At 40.9% G+C, this 27,035-nt stretch overlaps 1 protein-coding gene across 1 annotated transcript in view; it reads right to left on the bottom strand.

The window, feature by feature from the left end:
* Positions 1-27,035, bottom strand: part of GSK3B (glycogen synthase kinase 3 beta) — a 146,919-nt gene that overhangs the window by 61,735 nt on the left and 58,149 nt on the right. The window contains exons 4-5 of the mRNA XM_029283856.1: positions 15,819-15,949; positions 10,773-10,879 (exon numbers count right to left, since the gene is read on the bottom strand). Of these exons, the coding sequence (XP_029139689.1) occupies positions 10,773-10,879; positions 15,819-15,949 (238 nt within the window). The remainder of the gene's footprint in view (positions 1-10,772; positions 10,880-15,818; positions 15,950-27,035) is intronic.

The following is a 27,035-nucleotide window of genomic DNA, read 5'->3' as shown; positions in this document are numbered from 1 at the left end:
GTGGATCTAGAATTTTTTCACCCACAACAAGCTTTGAGGGAGGCTGGGCTCACAAAGAGTGCTAGCTTAAAGTTATCCAATGAATATTCAGAGCTAGAAGGGTAGATTCCAATTTGGCTCTCCCCATTCCTAGTCCAATATCTTACACTACATTATATGGGCCATACATGATTAGAGCGTTTAAAAAATAAGGAGAGCTAATCTAAATTAGAACTAAAGGTATATAACAGAACAGAATAACAGAGTTGGAAGGGACCTTGGAGGTCTTCTAGTCCAACCCCCTGCTCAGGCAGGAAACTCTATACCATTTCAGACAAATGGCTGTCCAGTCTCTTCTTAAAAACTTCCAGTGTTGGAGCATTCACAGCTTCTGGAGGCAAGTTGTTCCACTGATTAATTGTTGTAATTGTCAGGAAATTTCTCCTTAGTTCTAGGTTGCTTATCTTTGATTAGTTTCCATCCATTGCTTCTTGTCCTGCCTTCAGGTGCTGAGTAGAGTAGAGTAGAGTAGAGTAGAGTAGAGTAGAGTAGAGTAGAGTAGAGTAGAGTGTAGTGTAGTGTAGTGTAGAGTAGAGTAGAGTAGAGTAGAGTAGAGTAGAGTAGAGTAGAGTAGAGTAGAATAGAATAGAATATTCTGGTCTTACTAGGGTTTTATAAAGAGGTTGACTCCCTCTTCTTTGTGGCAGCCCAAGATATTGGTACGCTGCTCTCATGTCACCCTTAGTCCTTCTTTTCATTAGACTAGACATACAATTCCAACAACTGTTCTTTATATGTTTTAGCCTGCAGTCTCCTAATTATCTTTGTTGCTCTTCTCTGTACTCTTTCTAGAGTCTCAACATCTTTTTTACACCGTGGCAACCAAAACTGGATGCAGTATTCCAAGTGTGACCTTACCAAGGCATTATAGAGTGGTATTAACACTTCACGTGATCTTGATTCTATCCCTCTGTTAATGCAGCCTAGGACTGTGTTGGCTTTTTTAGCAGCTGCTGCACACTGCTAGCTCATATATAAGTGACTTTCCACTAGAAGTCCAAGATCCCTCTCACAATTACTACTATTGAGCCAGGTAGCACCTACACTACCGTATATGTGTGCATTTGGTTTTTCTTCCTAAATGTAGAATCTTTTTTCATCATTTAATTTCATTTTGTTAGATAGGGCCCAATGTTCAAGTCTGTCAAGATCCTTCTGAATCTTACACCTATCTTCTGGAGTGTTGGCTATTCCTGCCAGCTTGGTGTCATCTTCAAATTTGATGAGTTCTCCATCTATCCTCTCATCCAAATCATTGATGAAGATATTGAAGAGTACTGGGCATAGGACAGAGCCTTGGGGTACCCCACTGCATACTTGCCTCCATATAGATGCTGTTCCATTGAGGACTACACGTTGAGCGAGGTTGGTCAGCCAGTTAAAAATCCATCTGGTATTGATGCCGTCTAACCCACATTTTTCTATTTTATTAAGTAGTAGGTTGTGGTCTACTTTATCAAATGCCTTACTGAAGTCCAAGTAAACCATATCCATAGATTTCTCTGATTCACTAATTTGTCATGCACAATATCTAGCCCACCATTGTGTGTCACACAACTACTAACTGCTAATTTACAAAGTAATTTACAGTTTTCTCCCTAAAAATTGATTTCAAAGTATGTCATTTATATTTTATAGAATAAATTAACATGAAGATTAGTAACTTTTGCTAACTGTATCCTCCACAGATTTGCTCCTCTTTTAAAACGTGGTGGCCATTAATACATTTGGCAACAAAATATTGCAAAGTTAACTGGAAGATTTTCACCACATAGGCTAACACGGCTCTCCTTGTACAACAGTTTAGTGTGTATTTAAATAAGCATTTTTAAGTACTGTGTGCCTTTTTACTGTTGTGGAATCTCCCCATATTTAATTTCAATGAACTGCCTGCAGTTCTAATATTCTGAGATAGAAAAAAAATGTTTAAATACACCTTTTTCATGCTATGCATACTTATAAATTCCTCGGAGCTAAAAAGGCACAAATCTAGTATTTTCTTGTATCTCAGCTGCTTCAACACATCATTCCTATTCCTGCTTTATCCTTGAAATAATGACTAGAATGATATAGTCAAGCGACACAACACAGCTGAGGAATCAGCAATTTTTTCAGGTAGTGGCTACCCTAATGTGAGTTTGTGGGTGTTGAAAAGAAATTAAACAATTTTAAAGTAATCAAAACATCAAACATTTCATGCAATCTTATCTAAAATATATCATTCTGGAAAGTCAATAGCATCAAAGAAGTTTTACGTGGCATGTTGCCAATCCCCATCATATGATATCAGCCATGTTCTGCAAACGATACAATGATGAAGAAAAATTAATTCTGGAAACATTTATTTATACCCTGCCTTATTTGTTTACAAATATCTCAAGGCAGCAAACTTATCCAACACACTTCTTCCTACTTTCCCCACAAAACCCTGTGAAGGGCATTGGGCTGAGAGAGAGCAACTGGCCCAAAGTCATCCAACTGGATTTCATAACTAAGGCATAGGACTAGAACTCACAGTCTCCCACTTTCTACCTGGTGCCTTAGCAACTATTAGATTCCTTCTTCAATAAGAAGACTTTATGGCTGATGGGTCTTGTGGCAACAGTAAGCATGGGAGCTTTTAGAAGCTTCAGCAAAAGAAGGAGTGGCTGCAATAGTGATAATTTAGGAGTGGCTAGATAAATGGGAAGTGGCTTTAGTCTTCTCAGAAATCTGTTTCCAACTATTCTCTTCAGTACAGCCAAGACCCCTGAGGAAAAAAAAACAGCTCAATGTGAAGTTTCTTGACAGAAAGTGAGCTATGAATAACTATTATTAAATGCTAAAGTGTCTAAAGGTGACAAAGGATGGATTTCAAAGAAAAATTATTTTAACTTATATTTTAAAATGGAAATAGACTTAAAGGAGAAATAATTTTAAAATGCAATGTAAATTTAATAAAGCATGGCTTGGGAGGGAATCAATTTTAAATATGGCTTGCATTATTCATTGCCTGAACCAATTTTGAGTAACAGCAATATTAAAATTAAGAAAATGACAGGTAAGTCATATCCAAACTGCAAGTATTGTATTCGTAAATATAATGTACTATTTTTACCAAATACTGGTAAAATATAGTTGAAAAGGGGCGTTGTCTTACCTGAATGCCTTTTCTCAGCACGGAGATGGAGGATCCACAGAATGGGTTGAGACTGTATTCCTGCCCAATCAGATCAAGTCAGCCAAAGTTGTCACGCCCCGTCCTGGTTTCCAGATCCCAGTCTTGACGTGAGCGTAGCCATTGACTGACCAAGAACGTACTGGCTCACGAACTAAATATCCTAGTTACTAGGACCCCCTAGAAAATGAGGGAGGGATGTGGATCCTCCATCTCCGTGCTGAGAAAAGGCGTTCAGGTAAGACAACGCCCCTTCTCCAGCACTGGAGATGGAGGATCCACAGAATGGGACCTACCAAAGCTCATAATCCCTGTGGGTGGGAAATAGACCTTTCGGGAGTGACACTTTGGTGGACCACCTGTTGGAGGACCCTTCTGCCGAAGGAGGCCTCCGCCGAGGCAAATTTATCAATTTTGTAGTGACGAATGAATTGTGATGGTGAGGACCAAGTGGCCGCTCTACATACGTCCTCGATGGACGCTTGAGTGGTCCAGGCTGCAGACGTAGATGCACTCCGTGTGGAGTGAGCTGTCACTCGTTGCGGAACCGGCAATGACGCTGCTTGATATGCTCCTGCGATGCAAGCCCTGATCCACCTGCCGATCGTGGAAGAGGAGACCTTCCGACCCCTGGAGGAAGGGTGGAAGGACACAAAAAGGGCCTCTGACTTACGGAAATCTGCTGTCCGTGAAATATAGTAACGGAGCGCCCTGCGGAGATCTAAGCAATGCCATTGTCGCTCCTGGGTACACGAAGGGTTCGGGCAAAAATCCGGGAGGACAATCTCCTGGGACCTGTGAAAAAGTGAGTTCACCTTCAGAACGAAGGTGGGATCAAGGCGAAGTACCACTCTATCTGAATGGAACATGCATAGGTCCTTGCGGACCGATAGAGCCGCCAGCTCGGAGATGCGTCTAGCTGACGTAATGGCCACTAAGAAAGCCACTTTGTGGGACAAGTGGCAAACGTCGCAGGTCGCTAAGGGCTCGAAAGGTGACTTCATTAGGGCCCGGAGTATACGAGGCAGTTCCCAGGAAGGGTACCTATGCACTGTAGGTGGTCGGGAGTTGGCTGCTCCTTTAAGGAAAGAGCGAATCAGCGGGTGGTGTCCTAAGGAGCCTACGGACTCACAAGTGAGGACAGTAGAAAGAGCAGCCACTTGCCTGCGTAAGGTGTTAGGGGCCAGGCCCTTTTCCAGGCCGTCCAGCAGAAATTCCAGCACATGGGGAATAGTGAGCTGCGAGAGCGACAAGTGACGCCTGGAGCCCCAATCACAAAAAATTTTCCACGTGGCCTCATAAATGCGGTTCGTAGAAGGGCGACGGGAAGCCTGGATTACCTCAATTACCTTCAATGAACAAGACTGTTGTGATAAGTAAGAGCGCTCAAGTGCCAAACGGCTAACTGGAGCCATTGGGGATCCGGATGGGTGATCAACCCCTGGCTGAGCGATACTCTGTCCGGGAGAATCCGCCATGGATCTGAGATGGAGAGACTCATCAGATCGGCGAACCAGGGTCTCCTTGGCCAATAAGGGGCTACCAACAGAATCTCCGCTTCCTCCCGGAGCAGTTTGCGTACCACCGCCGGAAGGAGAGGGAGAGGGGGGAATGCATACAGCAGACCCCGAGGCCAAGCACTGCGAAGTGCATCTGTCTGTTCCGCTCCTTGCGATGGGAATCGGGAGAAGAACCGTGATAGTTGGGCATTGGCCGGGGACGCAAATAGGTCCACCAGCGGCAGGCCGAAGCGATGGCACGCCTCCTTGAAGACCCTCGGGTGGAGCTTCCACTCTGAGTGGTCTACTGTCGTCCTGCTCAACATGTCGGCCTGAGTATTGTCTTTCCCCGAGATGTGATCGGCTTTGATGGAAGCCAGATTGTGTTCCGCCCAGGTTCCCAGTAACAGTGCTTCGTTTAGAAGGGATCGGGAACAAGTACCCCCCTGCCTCTTCACGTGGGCTTTGGCCGTCACGTTGTCCGTGAGGACTAGCACGTGACGCCGTCGCACCAGGTCGCGGAAATGCCGTAGGGCTAGGTGGATAGCCCGAAGCTCCAGCCAATTTATGTCGTGTCGAAGGTCCGAGTGGGACCAACGACCCTGTGTCCAATTCGATTGTAGGTGTGCACCCCAGCCAAACAGGCTGGCATCAGTTGTGAGTAGTGTCCGATCCGGTTCCTTGAACCGCGACCCTTTGAGTACGGCAGGGGACAGCCACCATGTGAGAGACCTCAAGACCTGAGGTGGGAGCTTCACCCTCTGGTGAGAGGCACTGAGGTTCTGCCTCTGAAAGGGAAGTAGAAACCATTGCAATTCCCTGGAGTGAAGCCTGGACCACGGGACTATTGCAATAGTTGAGATCATTTGACCTAGTAGTTTGGACAGGCTGATGACAGATGCTGTCCTTCCCCTGCGAATCTGAAGGATGGCCTTTCTCAAGTTGTCCCTGCGCTCCTGAGACAAATACACCCGACACTCCTTCGTGTCTATGATGGCCCCTAGATGTAGTAGCCTTGTAGTGGGGACCAAGTGACTCTTGGGGAAGTTTACCGAGAACCCGTGGTCCTGGAGCAGCCTTACCACCCGTTCGAGATCTGTCCTGGCGGAGTGGATGGAAGATGATTGGATCAGGATGTCGTCCAGATAACACTGGACCCTGACAGGTACCATCCTTAAGTGAGCTGCTAGGACCGCCAGGATCTTGGTAAACACCCTGGGAGCCGATGAAAGACCGAAGGGAAGGCCTTGTACTGATAGTGCCGGCCCTTGTATACGAACCGTAGGAACCTCCGGTGGGCGAGAGAAATGGGGACATGGAGGTATGCTTCCATGAGGTCGATAGACGTCAGGAAGTCCCCCTTTCTTACGCTTCCTAAGATGGATCTGAGCGTTTGCATCTTGAATTTGCGATATACAAGATGATAATTCAAGGCCTTTAGGTCTAAAATGGCCCTCCATCCCCCTGATGCTTTTGGCACGACAAAGAGTATGGAGTAAAATCCCCGACCTATCTGGTCCTCCGGAACGGATTCTATGGCTCGTATGTCCAGCAGATGCTGGATGGCTTCGCCCATCAGTGCCCTCTTGGCCTGATTTCGAGGGTATGGACAAGAAATGAATCTGGTCGGGGGTTCTGAGATGAACTCTAGGTAAAGGCCGGAATTTATCGTTTTGAGGACCCATGCGTCCGTGGTGGTAGCCTCCCATTGGTGGGCGAACAGAGACAGTCTGCCCCCTATGGGAGGGACCGTCAGGGAGTCACCTGGAGCAGCGGAATGGCCGGCCGCTCCCTCGAAAGGGCTGCTTACCCTGAAACTGTTGTCTGGGTTTGGTTGCCTGCCGGTCGTACTGCTTGTCCTGTCTGTCCTGTCTGGCCGGAAAGGGGCGGAAAGGCTGTGAGTAATTATACCTGTTCCCTGCCCGAAAGGATTGCCGACGGGAAAAATAATTCTGACGCTTCTCTGGTTTCTTGAGAATATGGGCAAGGACCTTACGCTTATCCTTATTCTCGGTGAGGTAGGGGTTCAAAGCCTCACCAAACAGTTTTCCCCCTTGGTACGGGGCTGCTGCCAGACGCCACTTGGACTTAGCATCCGCGTGCCAATGTTTGAGCCAAAGCATGCGGCGTCCCGAGATGCTGGATGCCAAGGCCTTGGAGGCAAACTTGGAGGCCTGGAGAGTTGCATCTGATGCGTACTCCAGGGCCGCCACCATCTTGCTAAGTTCCTGTTGTGACCAAATGTCATCTTCTGGGGTACGGGCTTGGAGCTGTTTAAGCCAGCGATGGGCAGCCCTGTTAAAAAAGGATGCCGAGGTGGCCGCTCTAATTGCCCAAGCAGTCGCCTGGTGAGTCTTACGAAAGGCTAGCTCACACTTACGGTCATCCGCCTTGAGGGCATCAGCAACATCCCCAGCTATAGCGGTAGGGGACACTAAGGGTCCGAAGGGCTCATCCACAGCAGGCACCTCTAGAGCCTCCTCCAGGTCTTTGGCCACATTGTAAAGCTTTTTGTCCGTGGCATTTGGGAGAGGAAGGGAGGACGGAGACGCCCATTGTTTCCGGACAGCGGTCAGAAACATGGGGGGATAAGGAATCCGGTGTTGTGTTGCCACTGGCTCAGTAAAGTTAGGATCGAATTCTGAGTCAGGGGAAACCATGGCAGTTGACGAGGAAGGTTCAGCCCCGGGTTGTGCTGTGGATGAGACCTTGCGGAGTAAGGTCACAAAGGAGGAAGGGTTAAACATACCACTAAATGAAGGAGCCTGAGTAGAGGATTCCTCCTCATCAGACATAGGGAACTCCTGCTCGTTGTCCTGGACCTGAATTGACAATCCCTCAGAATATGAGGATCCAGAAGGTGAGGAGGGTGCATACTGAGTTTCAGGCCCTTGGTCAATAATGGGCAGAGGATCACTAGTGATCTGTCTAGGAGGTACGGCCCTTGCGTTAAGAGCGTGGTCAACCGCCTGCGCAATTAATAGGGCCAGTCGCTCCTCTGAAAGAAAGGAATGGGGCTCAACTGGTCGAAGCCCAGCTGCCGTGGGGGTAAAAGTAGCTTCTGGAGTCCCATGGTGTGATGCTTGGGGCATGTGGACATAAGACGGACCCTCAGTTGGGGGATTATCCATCCTAGCAATTTTTTGCGCCCTAGAGAATTCTTTTTCTAAGGCTTGGTGTCTCCTGTTAGCCTGCTTCTCTGCCCTCTTGGAGGTTTTGCTAGTGGACCTGACCTTATTTTTGGATGAGGTCTTGTCAGATTCCTCCATTGGAAGTTGGACAGAAGTTGCGGGGACCGCTGAAGAGGGGACAATACCCCTAGAGGGAGGGTCAGTAGTCTCCATTCTCCGATAACACAGGGACTCGTGGGGACACACCCCTCCGGTATCAAGAGAAAATTAGTCAACGGGAAGGACAGGCGCACTATCGGGTACGTTTGGAAACCCGGACACAACTGTAAGAGCAGCTGACTTTCTTATGCGGACAGGACAGACACACAAATGGGTATGCCTGGAATCCGCTCTGCTCAGAAGAGGATAATTGTAGGTGCTCTTTGGGAACACCTAGAATCCCAGTGAGTGTGAGTGTGGACAAAAGTAGCAGGAGCACTAAGGGTACCCCCGCGTCCACTGATAATAAGGCTGTCGCCCAAGATATAACTGGAGACACCAAGTCTGAGGAGGAGAATATCTAGGTCTCGGCCAGGTATGGCTGTGACCCTTGATTGTAAGATAAGGCCTTGTTATCGGGGGCTGTTGCAATTGTTCAGGTCTGGAATTCCCTCTGATGAGCTATCAATGGGCGGGGCTGTCAACCATGGGCCCGATCAGTGTTCAAAATGGCGGCCCGATCCTAAAATGGCGGTCCGCTGACAAACGGGGAATTGATAATTTAAAATTGCCCCCTAAGTTTTCAAACACCCCAAATGAAATGTAGTTAAGGAACAAATAATGGGAATCCCCCTTTTTTTAGAATATTTGACCAAAAAAACGAACGCCTTTTCCTCACCGCGCGGTCCAAAATGGCGGCCGCGCACGAAGACGTTCGAATTTAGCAATTTCCTGAGGGAAATAGGCCCAGAGGAAAATGAGAGCTTCGGCCTGAAAACGGCTGATCAGCGTTGGCCGTTTGCCGCTCGTCCGTGCTGGCAAGCAGCGAAAACTAGAGGAGGGCAAACTGACCGACGGCCGTCTCTCTGGCCTCCGATCAGCCCTCTAATCACTGATCGGCAACGGCTGTAGTCGCGCGCACGCGCGCTTCTCCGGACAAAGTTTGCAATCGAAGCCAAGAGCCTTCGAGACGCGATTTGCGGCTGCCGCCGCTCCTGAGTGAGTCTGCCAACGAGCTTCGCTTGCTTAAAATCAAGCCTCGCTTGCTCGAAGCAGTCCTTGCTTTCCCCAAAGTAAGACTCAGTCACTGGTAGTCACCGGGCCGCCTCCGCGAGCTCCGGTGAAAGAAATCCAGTAACTATGGGGTTCGTTGCTGGCAGAGAGAGAAGATAGAAGGATCCCCTTCTACCTTGTGATGATTTTACTCCCTAATTGAAGTCTGGAAGGCAATACATTTTTGAAAACCAGATCCAGCAGCTGTAAGTTGCTACTGGAAGGGGGGAAAAGGAGAAGGAGCCCCTTCAACCCTGCTAATGTATTATTCTCCCCCCAACTGCTGGCTGACAGAAGTGACAAATTTTTCTTACAGCCAAGCTAACTGTGTCAATTTGGAAAGGGCCAAATTATGAACTGAAAATAGCTCAAGAGCAAAAAAAGGTGGAGGATTCACCAATGGTCTGACTATACCTGCCTAAGAGCCAAAGCTGTACGTTCCGTCCACGGGCAAGATCAAGTCAAGACTGGGATCTGGAAACCAGGACGGGGCGTGACAACTTTGGCTGACTTGATCTGATTGGGCAGGAATACAGTCTCAATCCATTCTGTGGATCCTCCATCTCCAGTGCTGGAGAATATCCAACAGTACTCATCAACTAGTCCAGAAACTGAGATCTTGCTGGCCACTATTCTACAGCCCCACAGATTATTTCAATAAATTTAGTATACACTCATTGATTTTTGGTAGGGAAATGTTCTATTTATTTTTTAAATAATAACAAAAATAAGCTTTGTAAGCTTCTAGAGTGTTAGTAGTGGTAGCACCTAGCCAAATACATCTGATCTTGGAGAGATAAGCAGGATCAGACCTGATTAATACCAGGAATCCAAGGCTGGATTGTAGTTTGAGAAAAAAAAAAATGCAATGGCAAACTCCATATGGATTGTTACGAAGAAATGTATATTCTTATCCTAAGAATAAAATTTTACTCAAGGGACATTTTTAAAACTTTCCAGTTGTCTTAACAAACCTGCTTTATTAAAAACAAGATAAAACTCCAATCCCTTTAAAAATATGAAAATCCATTTCTTTCTGTGACTTGTCACCACCTTGCTCTTCTGCAATTCCTTGGAAGCAAAACAGTATTTTTGTCCATACACTAAAGCTACCCTTAGTAGCTTTCTGATATGTAGACAGATTTTTTTTGTAGCTTGGTTACAAGCTCTGGTGGGAACTTTTATCTATTTAAAATTCTCCCAATGAAAGATACCTCACTCGAGATTAGTTAGTAATATCTTATCATGAAGCATAAACAATTTAGTATCGCATCTGCCTTGGAAATGGATTATGATTGGTTGATGATCGTTATCCTCCTTCATACGGGCTTGGATACCTGAAAAGAAGCCCAATCTTTTTTCATGCAACATTTAAACAATCTAAAACACTATAGTGTTTCCTAAATGGTATATAAAACCAGGTTCTTTACCTCCTAAAATGTAGAGGTTATATTTATAGATCAAGGAGTCCAGTTGGGAGTCTGCTACATTTCTTTTGAGGACTCTAAAGAGCCATGGTGGATCATATATAAGAGGCTTTAGTAACCAAGGAAAAAAGGAAATTACCAACTGGATGGATTTCCTCTATATTCCTTTATGAGAAGAAATATGTTTATGTAATGCCGCATGTAACCTTTTGTTCTCCATTCAATATACTGATCACTTCAGTTTAAAAGTGAAAAAACAAATACATACCTATACTAGAAGTATAATCTGTGGCTCCAAAAATTAACTCTGGTGCTCTATAATATCGAGAGCAGATGTAAGAGACATTAGGCTCTCCACGAACTAGCTGCTTTGCACTGTAAATGGAATGATAATATAAAACTTAGTGTTCAATATTCAAAATATATAATTTTCAATAAAATAATATTTAAAGGAGTATACATGCTTCCTCTAAAATTTAAAAAAGCAGAAATGGCATTTATCATAAATGCAAGTATTAAGATAAATATAAAAATGCAAATGTATTTAGCATTAATACTTAAGATTTATGATAGATAAACCATTTTATAATTCAATGTTAATGAGCCAGATTCTCTAGTTAAATGAAATTTAGTGCAAACAGGAAAAAGCAACATGAACTATGTCCGCAGATAACATCAAAAATTCAGAAATATTTTTTTCAAATCTCCCTGGATAAAATATAAATTCTTAATACAAAATCTAACTCTTCAAATATTAGTAGCACAAATCTATCACTTTTCCAGGAAATATTTGTTAATTGATCCCAAAGGATCAGACATATTTATTTTTTAAAAAAATTTAAAAGGTAAAGAGTAAGCATAAAGACCCTGCTGAAGATTTATATACTGAATAATCCAATTAATTTTTTAATCAATGAACAAAATAAACAAAAATATTATCCTAAAAGAAAACAAGGATATATTTCATATTTATAATAAATTTTAAAATGTATGATTTCTTTTGAAGTGTTAAGGTCAGGGAAGGCTTTGGGGGAACAGCATGATCCAGGAAGGGTGTGCAGGGGTTCTTTCCTCTCTGTCCCTCCCTTCTTTCCCCCTTCTCTTCTCCTTCCAGCAGACAGGTAAGTTGCTGCTGCTGGGTGGGGGAGAGAGTGAGGGATTGGCTGGGAAATTGATTGTTGAAAATGATCGCAGCAGCAGCCTATAGCACTGAAGCAGGGCTAGCTTTCCCACATTTCATTCCCTTGGAAGTCATGAGTCCTGGATTTTTGCATACATTCTATAAATTAGCCAATTTGAGGTACCCTAGTTAAAAACATTGTTACCCTCTGATGCATCATTTCACCTAGTTAAAGGACATGACAAGAGTTTTTATGGTATACAGATATCACCAACCAATACAAGTCTGCCATTCTGGTTTTGTGCCATTTGCTGCAAATTCCAATCCTCATACAGAAATAAATACAACAGACATAAATACAACAACTAGCCCCATCAATTGCAAATAAATTAAGGAAATTCAAAACTCCAAGTATCCTGTTCACTCAACTCAAAACAAAATATCTGGAATTCTTTCAAATATATCTAAAATATATTTATATGACTTAAATATCAAGTCTTTGTTCCCCAATGTAAAACACAAATATTCTGCTAAGTCACTTCAGAAAAGAACAAAACTACTTCTAGACATCGACTCCTAAGATAAGCTAGTTTTGAGTACAGCTAACAAAGATCTGCCCAAGGACCACTTAAGTCTTCTAATGCCTAAGGTATCATCCTCAAAGAAACTTTGGTAAAAAAAATTCCTCTAGACATGTAACTAAGATTGAAAAAGACAGTTATCTGTTACAAATTGGAGTTGGGTGGCCAATAAATGTAAACAAATAAACAAAATAAGAGAATCTAAAATTAAGCATTAATACTGCATTGCTTAAAACAGCCCCAACTGTCAACACCAGCTCTTGTGCCTCATGAAACAATGCTTGACTCGCATGCAATCTGTATCCACATAACTAAACCGGGTCTCCCCATCACTTCCACCTTCCCTGATTACAATAGTAGTTAAGCCAGCTCCCTGCCATTTTATGGAACCAATTCTACCTCATTCTTATCCAAGTCTGCTTGATCTGCCATCCAGCCTATCTTACTTACTCTCCTGAACTATGAGATATTGTCCCTCAAACAGCTCCTGTGGAAGTGGCAAAGCATATTATTTTCTGGCCATAGTGCCTTTGCATTCCAGACCACTGTTCAGCAGAATTCAGCCAAGAGATGATTTCTCTGTAACTCAAATAGCCCATTCCAACTTTTACAACTCGTACATATCAGCATTAGACATCAACTCAAATTGATTGCCAGACTGAATCTTATGCCCTATTCTGGGCTACTCCAGGAGCCCTTCTCAATCAGATGAGTTTTGATTTCTAACCACAGTCTACATTTGGAATATATTCAGTTGTCATTCCAAACAAAATGTCCCTATTTTTACGGCTCTACAGCATCTTCCTTCAGGAAACATGAGAACCAAGTTGATGACTTGGCTAGCTTATTTCCCTTCTCACTATCTGCACACCAAGTCTGAAATGTATTAAGAAACATAACTTTCTCAATTTCATCCACACTTCAAGCAACTACATCCAGTCCAATAATGTATACCTTTCTGTTTTTACTGTTTACTGCCTTGGAATTAAAATGAAAAAAAGAAAAAGAAATGATACAGTAATAAAATAAATACTCTGCATATACATTAACTTTGGATAAGTTTAATTTTATGCTACTTAATAAAAAGGTACCTACAGATGTAGATAAAAAATAAGATTTTTAATTGTCCTGATTTTATTATATACCAAGGAATAATTATTTATAGGTATTTTATTATATCTGCCATAGAGAAGGGCAGAAGGCAATATGTTATCTCTCACTCTAAGGAATTCTTTCTAAATGAATTGCAGATTTTCAGGAGTTTATGGTGATGACCATCCAGGTGATATACATGAAAAACCATGTCCATATGATTCTGCAATTAATACAGAGAATTCTAAAAGTAACATATAACATCAATCCTCCAAAGATTTCCAAGCAAAACAGGCAAGTTCTATACTATAATTATCAATCATATTGATTAATCAAATACTTTATTATGGTCAATGACCAAATATAGGTATGATTCAGTTACAATATTACAGGGGGAAAGGGGAATGGGATAAAGGTAGCTGAAAAATTATACAAAGCAGAAGGGAAATAGTAGGTAACAACTGGAGTACCGGAGCATATTTAAATTATGAGACAGCAAAAGCTGTAATCAATGTTTAACTATTAAATAGTTCTGAAGCTAAATTGGTACATAAATTCTAGTGGAGTATTAAAATATTAAAATACTTAATTAAAAATATAGTGATAGAATGTAAAATGTATAATAATAAAATTCTATCTTGAATATTTTGGGCATAATTGATGCTTACTTAATGCCTACTTGGTTGTGTATTATAATCGGACTATATAGCTTATAGTATTGGAGGAGAGAAAGAGAAAAGAAAGAAAAATAAAATAATCCAAGGATGCTGAGCTATCAAGCTGACTGAAGTTAACTGTTACCTAGTTTTAACTGCTGCAATGCTACGGTGTGGGTGATGTCACAATATTAGTCTGATATAGAAACCATTCATTCTCCCCAACATAATTATTGGACACAATCAAGATATAACAAGGAGAGGTTCCACCTATTACCGGATGCTGGGGAAGATGTATCAACTGACCCCCACATGTGGATTTCCCCACTTTGATATGTTGTGGTGGAAGAATCTAGAGACTTTGGGTAGATTGGCTCTGGAGGAGAAAATCCAATGAACAGTCTGGATCTAAGCACCACAGAGTTTTATAGGTAATGATCAGCCCCTTGTATTTGCTTTCGTCTGCCTGCATACAGGTTTCCACAGTTTGCACCAGTTGAAAATTTCATTTTACACATTTATCCATATTTTACTTTTTTAAGAGAAAATATCTCTAAGAACATGCTGATTATCCTATGAAAAAATGCAAAAAGAAATGCTATCTTTTTTGCATAAGAAATAGCAGTTATGCGCTGAACATCTCTGATAATTAACAATCCAGAATAAGCCTACAACATAAAAGTTTCCTCTATTCTGTCGTTCAGAATTAATTTAATCCAGAAGGTGACATGGTTTATGCTGCTTTTCAATATTTAATCCAGGCATTCCAAACACCATGAATGGGGCCATGAATTATAAATCTCTTGACATCTGCTGGGAGCCATACTCTCCCAAACACATAGCTTTGAATCATAGAATACGACATTGGGAAGGCTCCATGGAATTCATCTGGTCTGCCATGAAACCCTCAAAATCATCTGGAGTGTCTGCAAGCAACTTGTCCCTTCCAACTTTCTCTAAAGAACCAGGTAATATTGAATTGTCTGTTGAACAGGACTCTTCAGGCTCACTAAGTGCAGAAAAGACAATGGTTTGCCACCATATGGGGTCTAGGATGAGCTTTTACCAGTGCTCAGTCAAATTCTCTTTGGGTGTTCTGCCAAGGCATTCTAAACCAACCACTTTTCAATGGCATTACCTCTTCACTTCCTCAGAAAACCAGATCAGCCTATTATTTTGCTAAATAAGTGCTGTCTTGTTGTAAACCTATATGACACATCTTCAGATAATAACATTTAATTATCTTTCTCCTAGAATACATGGCACAATCTTTAATCTGACTTTTTTACTGGCAATGTAAGGGTGGCAAAGCATGTCTGCAACATACTTTGGATAGGGTTAGGGTTAGCTTTGATAAAAAGTTGGATTCAGGAAATCCATTGGACCTAAACTTATTCTAATGGAATGGAACAGCCTTGTAGCTTGACTACACTAAGTATCTGAAATCCTGATTGGTCTTTCTTTGGCTTTATCTATTTATGGTTCGGAGATTTAAAACAAAGCTTTACAAGAAGAACAAATTTAACACAATAGCATCTATGAGTTCTGGCTCCTTTCTGGCATAATTTAATTATTTTGCTTTTTTGCTGCTGGGAGATAAATTAGATAAAGAAGACTGATTACAGCTATTTTCAGCAATTAAACAGCTTTGATTCCAGCAAAGGTGGATTTGATTGAAGTAATTCTATATAGAATATACTATGTTCTTTCAAAAGTTCAGTAAAATTTGTTCCAATATACTTTTTTTAAAAAAAATCTTGTTCATACAAAGCTTTTAACATGTATTGTTAAATAACATGGCCTAAGGAAGAGACAAATATACAAAGCTCTTTACGATCCTGATGAAAAGTCCTGAAAATATTTACCTTCCAAAATCACAAAGTTTTAGAACAGCTGTGTCAGGGTCCAACAAAAGATTCTGTGGTTTTATATCCCGATGACATATTCCAAAGGAATGGATATAAGCTAAACTTCGGAATAATTGATACATATACAACTGTAACATAAAAAGCAAATATTATGATCATACTTTCCATATCAAAACACTGGCAAATAGTAATTTTATAAGATTTTTATAATATTTAAAATACTATCTCAATAAGCATTTTTTCTTCATAACATACAGATTTACACATCTTACAAAACATTTTTTCACATTTCTTTTGGTACAGCAGGTATAGTTCAGATGTTCTTCAACTGCAACTTCCAGTAAGCCACAACAAGCATGGCTAATTGTAAAGAATGCTGCATTAGGGAAATCAAAGCAATTAGGTGCGTAGAAATTATCATGATACAAAAATATAAAAGTTATTTAAGCTCCCATCATTAATATGTTTTTCTCACATTGGACAAAATCTATTTATGTAACACAACCCTACTTGTAGAATATTAAGAACATGTCTTTATATTATTCTATATAACAGTATTTCATATAAGTCGTCCCCTTTGGAAAAAGCTAGCTAAATTTACCTGAAATGCAATCGAAAGGAACTTGGAATGTCTTATTCAGTGCAAACATAAAATAAATTATGGGTCTTCCTGTTTGTTGGAATGTTTTCAAACAGAAGCTTAATAGCCATTATCAACCATAATTTAGCAAACTTGTACACTAAACATGTACAACTCCTCCATTCTATGATGTATTAGGGAGGGAGGGAGGGAGGGAGGGAGGGAAGGAAGGAAGGAAGGAAGGAAGGAAGGAAGGAAGGAAGGAAGGAAGGAAGGAAGGAAGGAAGGAAGGAAGGAAGGAAGGAAGGAAGGAAGGAAGTTCTCATGAAGAGAAGGGTTAACACTGGGTAGTTAAAAATTAAGTGGGAACTAAGCCTAGTCACTTAGCAAAGGGAGAAGTGGAAACGGAAAGCCCCTGCAAACAGTTTGGAAGTATTAGAATGTTCCGAGCACAAAGGGCTCTGTCTCCATAAAAATATAACTCATGTATATAAATCACAAAGATCACTATTAAAGAGGAGTGAATAGTCTAGTAAATAGCATCAAAAGCCATTAAGTGGTCCAAGAAAAAAAGGCCCAGCATCTTTCAATCCAGGAGTAAAGGAGCACATATCAGGATGTAATGAAACATTCTGCCCCTGGGCAATAGATTATCTCCATCCCTTTTGATATTACAAAAAATCCTCAAGATCTGGTTATGTTATCAAGCTCAACCAGAGTGAAATGGCAATCAAAATGTGAGTTTGAGGAACTTACCCTTATTAAAAAAGCCCACATTAGGTGTTACCATCAGAGTCTGTTCTTTTTTATCAATTTGTACAAATGAATCCTATCCCTATAAGATATAAATCCTATATTTATATTATAGAGTATAAATAACTGAATAGAGCTGAGGAAAGTTTTTTTAATGTTCATAAGGCTGGAAAAGACTATTATGGAAGTATGAGGCTTCTATTAATCCATAGGCAGCCACATATAAAAACTCAGCCCAAGAGCAAGAGGTACAATTCTCTGAGGATCAGCAGAGGGTAATGGCAAAGGATTTGTAGATCACTTACATTATCTAATGCCAGTGCTTGTGAAGAAAATCAAGGAACAGGAGTAATGTGCATGAAGGATAACCAAGAAAGAAACATTGCTGACTAGAAAGCATATTGTTTCCGGAGGCTTCCGGTTCTGGTTCGCGGCGGTGCAGTCGAGTGAAGGGTGCCGTCCCTTTGCCTATCGAGTTTCCCCTGCCGGTAGACCCCTTAGAGGGTCGAAAAGACGTTCTGGATGAGTGTCTACCGTTGAGGAGGCTTCTCAGAGAGTTGCAGAGGAGCGGCGGCGTCCTCTGTGCACCGAGTATCTCCTCTGGGCTGACAGGGTAAAGATTGGCCAGTAAAATGGCCGATCATTTAGCTGCGCCAACCATAAGCCATAAGATCATCTAAGCAAGCAAACCCACTGTGGAAGATTCGGTGAGATTTTTTTTTTACCTCTATTTCCTTTTTTTCCCTGTGAAAAGTTTTTTCTTTCTTTCTGGAATTATTCCCCTTTTTGTTGAAGCGGCGTTTTAAATGGGGGGAGGAGAAGCTTAAGAGAAGGACGAAACTTATTTTTGTTTTAATGGCTGATTCTATTTTTGAATATTTTGGAGCCCCCAAAAAAATTCTTTTAGAGAGACTTAAGAGGCTATGTATCTGGAGAGTATTATTTTTTCTTATTTTTTATGTTTTCCGAAAAGACTGATTATTTGATTAGCTTTGATTACTGGTTGGGGGACAACTTCTGCTGAAACTACGTATCGCTCTTGCTATTTTTTTCTTTTCTCTTGGAATTTGCATAAAGGAAATAGACTAAGAAATTTGGGAGGAGATGGATATTGAGGGACTGTGTTTAAATATAGTCTCCCCCAAAAAGATAATGTCTTCAAATAAGATAAAAATGGAAGAGACCCGTTCAGACTCTATTTATAAATATATTTTGGATAAAATCTTAGATAAATGGTCAGATGACCTATAATATGGAAATGGAGGAGCTTACTTCGGAAAGTCAAGCAGATTTGCAGATACCATTTGACTTTTTGAGAGAGGAAAAACTATTAGAAGAAGAGCAAAACTTGACTAAAGAGGATTATACCAAAAAAAGGATTTCAACTAAAGTTTATGCAACCTTGAAAAAGATGGGAAATGACATTTTGGCACGAGCTTTTCAGAATGACTATAATTTTTATACCAGCCTAAGAAATTGGATAATGGGAGACCTCTTGCTCCTATGCACAGTGTGGCAGGAGACAATGGGAGAGCTATTTGCGGAACTAGAGACTCGACTATGGAAACCTATTTGGAATAAAAGGAAACCCAGAATAAGATATAAATATTAAATTTGAGATGATAATTATGGATGGTAAAGGTTTTATAGCGTTTTGGATTGTCCTGGATTTGGTTTGTGTTAAATGGGAGGCTATTATGAAATGATTTAGAATTTAATATTGAAGTATAGCAAGAATATGTGTTTTTTCTTTGTGTGTATGTTTTTTTTCTTTTTCTATTTGTGGTCTTTGTTTTGGAATGAGATGGAATTAATAATTGGAGAATTATTGAAAAAGAATAGAAATATAGTTGAGAAATGTAGGAATTTAGTGTTGGAGCTAATATCTTTAAATAAGAGAAATTTGGGGGCCCTGAAATAATTAAATAATTAGGTTAGCTTAAACTTAAATATTTGGAAAAATTAATAAAGTTTAAAACAGGATCTTTGGGATAGATAAGGAGCTTTCGTAAAAGATTATTGACTAATGAAATTTATATCTGGCAATATACTTAATGAAAATCTGTCTTAGAAATGTACTAATGAGACTCCAATAATTTAAATAGGAGCGTTGGTTTTGATTTAAGCATTTAATTTATATATAGCGATATATTAATGAATGAATTGGCTATAGGACTGTATTAATTTGATTATTATATTGATATTGAGAGGTTGAAAGTTTTTATTGATTAAGGAAATTTATATTTAGATATATTAATGAATGAATTTATTTGAATGTAATTGATTATAATATTCTACATAGATAGAGAGGGAAGTTTTAAGAAATATTGTATGAATTGTATACATATAATGTTATTGTTTTCTCTTTGTAATTGACCACCATATCTTCACGCTGGTTCTTAAGCTTCTGTTGGTGTAAAATGGAAAATAATAAAAATTGTTTATAAAAAAAAGAAAAGAAAGCATATTGTTTCCTGTCTTGTTTGCAAAAAGTATCTGAATAATCAACAGTTTACTGGAACAAAGTTCTATGGATAGATGAGACAACCATGGAACATTTTGGCATTAATGAGAAACATTATGTTTGGGGAAAAAATCATGTATTCCAGAAAAGAAGCCTCATTCAGCCAATCATCAAATGCTGTAAAGAGAAATTGCTTATAGCCGTGGTGGCAAACCTATGGCATGCGTGCCAGATTGGACACACAGAGCCCTTTCTGTCGGCACGCATGCCAGAGGGACACTCCTCTCCCCGTCTCCACGTGCGCCTGACTAGTGGGAACTGGAGAGGGCACGGAAACTGAATCCAGCAGCGCTGTTGCGGGAACAGCCGTGAGAGCTGGGCAGGGAGAGGGGTACCTATAAAAGCAGGTTTTGGCGGGAGTGCAGCGAGAGAGCGAGCAGACGGCCTTTGGAAGCGATGGTGGGTGTGAGTTTGGAGAAGACAACTAGGATGCGGTGTCCTTTTGCACTTTGCAGAAGGCTAGTGGGGGAAGGATACGTAACTTTGGACTTGGGAGGGAGGAAGGCCGGGCCCGCCAGCGCCGCTGGGCAGATGCGCGGCCAGGCCTGCCCAGGTGATGTCGAAGTCAGCCAGCTCTTCTGTGGGAATGTGGGGGGAGGGGGAGAGTGGCTACCCTCAAGCACCACGCCTGCCTCCCTTTGGGCTCCCTCAGCCTCTCCCCCCCACTCCAGGCTGGGGCTGGTCAGATTCCCCCTGTGGGCAGCACTGCGCCTGTCCCCGGCCAGCCCTCCTCCTCCATCCTCCTTCTGCAGGCGGACCGTGGTTTTCCAAGCCGGGCAGTGCCTTTCACCGCACACGTTCTCAGGCCGAGGAGCCGGGCAGCCACGGCTCTCGCTCCCCTCCGGCCTCCATCTGCCCCCTGGCTGGCCAGTCACAGGCTGGAGTGCACGGGATGGCAGCAGCCGCCCTGGGACGAGGGGTAGGCAGGGTGGGTGCTCACGATATCTGCAGGGGAAAAAGTGGCGTGGAGGCTCCGCGGCCAGTCCAGTCCAGCCCCAGCACAGAAAGCGAGGCAGCAGCCCCACGTGCGTCCCCGTGCGCGAGTGTGCCCCCACCCTGCCAGGCAAGCAGATAGAGGCTGGAGGGGAGCGAGAGCCTCGGCTGCCCACCTGTGCTCTTCTGCCACAGATGCCGCAGCTCCACTTGCCTGGCAGGGCAGAGGCGCATTCGCGCATGGGAGACGCACATGGGGCTGCTGCCTCACTTTCCGTACCATGCCTGGACTGGATGCGGAGCCTCCATGCTGCTTCTTCCCCTGTGGACACCAGGAGCGCTCACCCCGCCTGCCGCTGTCCTGCACTCTCCAGCCTATCATCAGCCAGCTGGGCGTGCCAAGCTCAAGCCTTGGGCAGTTGGAAGTCAGAGGGGAGGGAGAGCCGCGGCTGCCCGACTCCTCCGCCTGAGGATGTGTGCGGGAAGAGGCACCACCTGGCTCGGTAAGCCATAGTCAGCCTGCAGGAGGAGGATGGAGGAGAGCTGGCCAGGGACGAGCGCAGCGCTGCCCATGGGGGGGAATGTGAACAGCCTCAGCCTGGAGGGGGGGAGAGGCCGAAGAAGCCCAAAGGGAGGCATCCCGGTGTCGGGCTGGAGAGCGCGGGATGGCGGCAGCTGCCCCAGGACAAGTGGTAGGTGGGGTGGGCGCTCCCGATGTCCGCAGGGGAAGAAGCGGCGTGGAGGCTCCACACCAGTCCAGCCCAGCCCTGGCACGGAAAGCGAGGCAGCAGCCCCATGTGCGTCCCTGTGCGTGAGTGTGCCCCCGCCCTGCCAGACAAGAGTTATTCCATTCTCTTAACTTAAGCACTAGGCCATCCTTCACCTTTTAATATGTCTTGTTCTTATTCTTGTTCTCTCTATTACAGACTTCATTTTAATATTACCATGGATGTTTTAAATGTGCTATTCTCTATACTGCTATTCTCTATGCTTGGTAAGATGGCAAGAGTTAGTCAGGGACCAAATTAATTAAATAATTAATTAGTCTCATCCCAAATATGAAGCATGATGGTGTAAGTCTCATGGTCTGTAGTCTCCAAACCAGGATGGCTTATAATCACTTGGGAATGGATCCTAATTATATTTGCAAATTCTAAAGAACATCAAACTGAAGCTTAAACGAATATGAGACATGCATCCTAAACACACAAGTAATGGCATCTGCCACAGTCTTTCTTTTCTTATTTTTTATTCTGTCAACTGCCCTTCAATAGAAGATAAGCATTCAAATTTGCAGAAAGACATATCTGCACTATGTAAAGGTTTCTCAGCTTCTGTTTGCTTTAGGAGTCACTGAAACATAACATCTGACAGGATGCCTACACATGTAATTATTTATTAATGTAATTATCTATTAATTCCTACAGATGCAAAAGAGAAACACGAAGTTTTCTCCATCCTGAATATTAGGCTCATTCTGTGAAATACTGAGAGCAATTAATTCCAGGGTTACCACCACCAGAGCCTCACCAGCAACAAGATTCTCCAATGGGTTTGACACCTACAAGGGTTTAATGGAAAGTAGTACCGTCACCTCCATAGTTTAAGTTTAAATCAGGAATTTTTAATAAAGAAAAAAGAAACACTTGATTGAGTGAGGATCTATAGAAATTAATAAAATAAAATAAAATAAGTAAAATATTTGAAATAAACTCTTTTATTATTTGCATTTACTTCTGTAAACAGTCAGTACCATTTGCCACATGCTTCTGCCAACACTGGACAAATGTATCAAGCCTGTGGGGTAAGTTAATTAAACTCCACACACTGCCTTTTCAATCAGATCCTGACATCCATCTCTTTATTTGAATCAAATAGGAAGCCACAAAGGTATTTTTTCAATTTGGAAGAAGATAAAGGTCTAGATTGCATTGGGATGTGGTACATTTGTGAGATCCAACTTTGCAATTGTCTCTTGGGTGTCTGGAGGTGTAAAGCATTGCCTTTTTGTGTCTCCAAGCTTGCTCAATTGTTTTAAAGTTCAGACTGTTGCAATGATGTACTTCTTGTTGATAGCTAATTCAAGGAAATCCATATGAATACTTTCATCAGCATTCCTTGCTCCAACCTTGCTCCAAGAAAACCATGAATTTTCTTCCTGAAGCCTAAATTTTGTTTTGTTTTGTTTTATCCCCTTCAGGTAAAGCTTTGTGATATTTCATGGACTGACGCTTCATTTCTGGATCATAATGATTCGTCCATGTTACATGTATTGTCACAAGCCTATGAAGAAGTTACTCACTTTCATTTTCCTTATGTGACAAAAATTGATAAGTTTCAGCTCTTGAAACTTTCATCTCTGCAATTAGCATTCTAAGAACCCATCTAGCATAAACTATGCACACATTGCCAAGTTTGATAATTTAGCTCTGAATGATCTGCTGACTTTAATCAACTATTCAGTCTTTCTCATGTGAAACTCAGTAGTTATTATCATAAACTGCCCACTTGATTACAGAAATAAGATCTTCCCAGTTCGCCATCTTTCCATTTTTTGACCTAATGACACAGTATTCACAACCAGAGTCCTAACCTGCATCTGGCAATGAATTTCAATTTTTGATATGGCTGGCAAATACAAATTCACTCACATCACATTGCTTAAAACTTAGTGGCAGGCTTCAACTTTAAAAACAATAGCCATACAACTTTTGTTCACAGGAATTTCTGTCAAATGAAGTGAAAGAACAGACGTTAGTACTGCCATCTCTCGGTGACTTTTAGTACCAAGCCATTAAATTTCATACAACTCTCATATAAAACAACAGTATCCAATAGTATTTTAGCGTGAGAGTTTAGCATCCATTCCCCCAACAAAATTGAAGCAGAGGAGTGTTAAAGGGAAAGGGAAAGAACATTTACTGTTTCCCTCCAGAAACAGAGCAGGAAGAGATAATAGCTGGCTGTCAAAAGTAGTCTGCTTTATGGAATGCACTTCAAAAATTTTAACAAACTGCATCACTGTCTGGTTTGGTAGCAGCAGTGCCTCAGATAGAAAGTCCATATAGAGAATGGTAAGGAGAGCCGAGAAGATCATAGGAAGATCATCCTGGTATTCAGGATGCTGCTTATAAGTGCTATGTGCTTAGTTAGAGCTCAAAGCATTGTTAGAGACTCCAAACATCCACTTTACAGACTGTTTCTGTTGCTCCCCTCTGGGAGGAGGTTTTGAAGTATTTCTAGCAGGACTACCCGATTCTGTATTAGTTTTGTTCCCTATGTCATCCGTCTGGTAAACTTGCAAGATTCATTTTTCTCGCCATTCACATGTATACATAACCCAACTAGACTGTCATTTCTCTGTGTCATATAATATATCTGGGTATGTCATAAAAGGGCCAAGTTTGAAGACCCCCTGGATTATAGGCTAAGGCAGTTGGTTCCCCCCCTTTCTCTTTCTGGATTTATAAAACCTGCTCAATTGAAAAATGAGTGTGCCAAATCTCACTAAAATCATGAAAAAAAACCTCTTCTGCACCCTCTTCTGGAACATCTAGCCCAGCAAGTCAGGGATCTATTGAAACAATGTTACAATGAGAAAAAAACAAATAGTTTTCAAAAAAGAGATGCAAGCTACACTACAGCTAATTCAAGAAACAATGCAGAAAATTTATGAAGAGACAAAAAAGCAACTTAGATAAGCTAAATGAGCAAATGTTTGATATAAAGACACAATTTGATGTCCATCAACAAATGACTGTCAAAAATGAACAAAGAATTCAGAAAATGGAAGATAAATCAGAAGAAACTGATAAAAAATGGAGGCATTAATGGAAGAAAATGAAAGGTTAGAACAAGTAAATCAAAGCTTAGAAGGAGCAAGTTGCAGCCTTGGAAATGGAGAAAGCTGTACACTATTTAAGATTCCAGAATATACCTGAAGATAAGGAAGACGATATAGTAGAAGTGATTATTAATCTACTGGCGGAGGCTCTAAAAACAAATAGAGCAGATACAAATGGAAATTGATGAAATATTTCGAATGAATTCAAGCTATGTGAGGAAACACAAATTGCCTAGATAAGTTTATGGAAGCTTTGTAAAGAAAACAATAAGAGATGAGATGCTGAGAAGAATTAGGGATGACCCATTACAATACAAAAACAAAGAATTGTGGTGTTGAAGCAGATTCCTAAGAGAATAAGGGACACCCGAAAACAATATCACTTTTTGATTACAAAGTTAATTGCAAAAGGTGTAAACTTTAGATGATTAATGCCAGAAGGGATCTTAATCAACTTGAATAATACAAGATATCAATTGGATTCAGTTTGGAAGGCAGAAGATTTTAACGAAAGAAACAGAGCATTCCTGGATGAAAGAGTACAACATCAACAAGAGGATAGAAAAGACCAAAAACAGACAGAACAAACAACAGAGGAAAACAATTACATAAACAGAAGAAGAGAAAGAGAAGCCAGTTCAAGAGGGTGAGGGAATGGCAAGAGAGCAGAGGACTACGAGATTTACAAGACCTAAATATAAGTAAATAAAAGGAAAAAGGAAAACATTTTTTTCAGTGAATACAAACGGACTAAATTCCCCATCAAAAAGGAACAGAATCTTTAAAAAATTGCAGAAATTAAATATTGATATAATTTGTCTGCAAGAGACACATATAAAAAACAATACTATAAACTTTTGAAATACTCAAAAATTGGGAAACTTTATTATGCATCAGCACAACAACAAAAAAAGAGTAACGGTATACGTTAAAGAGACAATAGATTCTAAAATGATTTATTCAGATTAAGAAAGAGGAATTGTGATGGTAGAAATGTTTTTACATCAAAAACAGGTGATTTTGGTAGTAATATATGCACCAAACAATAAACAAGAAGAATTTAATCAAAAACTTCATAGAAAAACAGCAGAAATGGAATATCAAAACATTTGCCTAGTAGAGGATTTTAATGCAGTATTAGATGGAATATTAGACTATAAAAGTAGCAAAACAGGAAAATGAGGAAGAAAAAGATTACCTAAGACTTTTTTTAACACGATAGAGGAAATTGGTGTATAAGATACTTGGAGAGAAACCAATCCAGAAAAATTACAATATACATTCTACTCGAATAGCCATAAATCTTGGTCCAGAATTGACATGATTTGGATGATGCCTGAATTAAGAACTAATATGCAGGAGATTGAGATAGAACTAGGCACTTGGGCAGACCATAATCCTGTAAAAATGATGTAGAAAGGAATAAAAAAATTAAGATTGACATTGAACCAATCCATATTAAAAGAGAAAGAATTTATAGAATTAGCAACATAAGAAATGGAGCTTTTTTTTTAAAAAAAAAAGAAAATAAAAAAGAAGATACAACATTACAAAATGTATGGGATACAGCCAAAGCATACTTTAGAGGTGTAGCTATAACATACATGGTGGGGGAAAAAACAAAGAAAAAAGACAACAATATATACTGTTAAGAGAAGAATTAAAAAAAACTAGAATTAGAAATACAAATAAATTCACAAAAGAAAATACTGAAAAGACAAATGGAAATAATAAAACATAAATTAAATTTAATAGAATCAGAAAAATTGGCACAGCAAATTAAAAGAGCAAAACAAAACTTTTTTTGAAAATGCAAATAAACCAGGAAGATGGCTAGCTTACAAACTTAAAAAAACAGGAGAAAAAATGATAAACAATTTAGTAGATGAAAAAGGCTGTTTGCAATTTAAAAATGAAGCAATAAAAAAGATAATTAAAGAATATTACGAGAAACTGTATGATATAGAAGAATTTTTTTTATTAAATGTTTTTATTAATTTTGAAGTTAAACAACAACACAAGTATGATGCATTTACTTACACAAACAAAAAGAAAAGAAATAATACATCAATAATACATTTTCGGAGATGCTCGGCAGGCCCCACCTTGCCTCCACCCTCATTCACCTTCCTCTTCCTTCCTCTCCCTAAACCCACAACCTCTCCTCTTTCCTCCTTTCCACCTCCCTACATCCTATCTCCCTTCTCAACCGCCTCATCGAGTGCAGTTTGGGGTACCAGCCGAGCATCTCCTCTTTTTAATACAATTCCCTTATTTACCTATAATATATAAATACATCAATTTTTATAATTCCCCTAATCCCCTTCTCCCCTCCCCCCTTTCCCCCCTCCCCCCTAGACTTCCCAGAACCAAATACAGGGTTAATACACATCCCATCCCATATCTAAGTAACAATTAAACTAAACAAACATAATACAATCAATATTTACATACTTTAACTCTAATATCTACTCAAAACCTATGACATTTATTCATTCCATACTTTCTCTAAATATAATCCCATCTCCAACATTTAAGCTGTAAGCTAGAATACATCTAAATACCATCTATAAAACGTCT

The sequence above is a fragment of the Protobothrops mucrosquamatus genome, unplaced genomic scaffold (assembly GCF_001527695.2).
Source record: "Protobothrops mucrosquamatus isolate PMUCROS unplaced genomic scaffold, P.Mucros_1.0 scaffold_88, whole genome shotgun sequence".
Taxonomy (NCBI): domain Eukaryota; kingdom Metazoa; phylum Chordata; class Lepidosauria; order Squamata; family Viperidae; genus Protobothrops; species Protobothrops mucrosquamatus.
The sequence above is the reverse complement of the archived record's forward strand: the minus strand, read 5'-3'. Positions and strand labels throughout refer to the sequence as shown.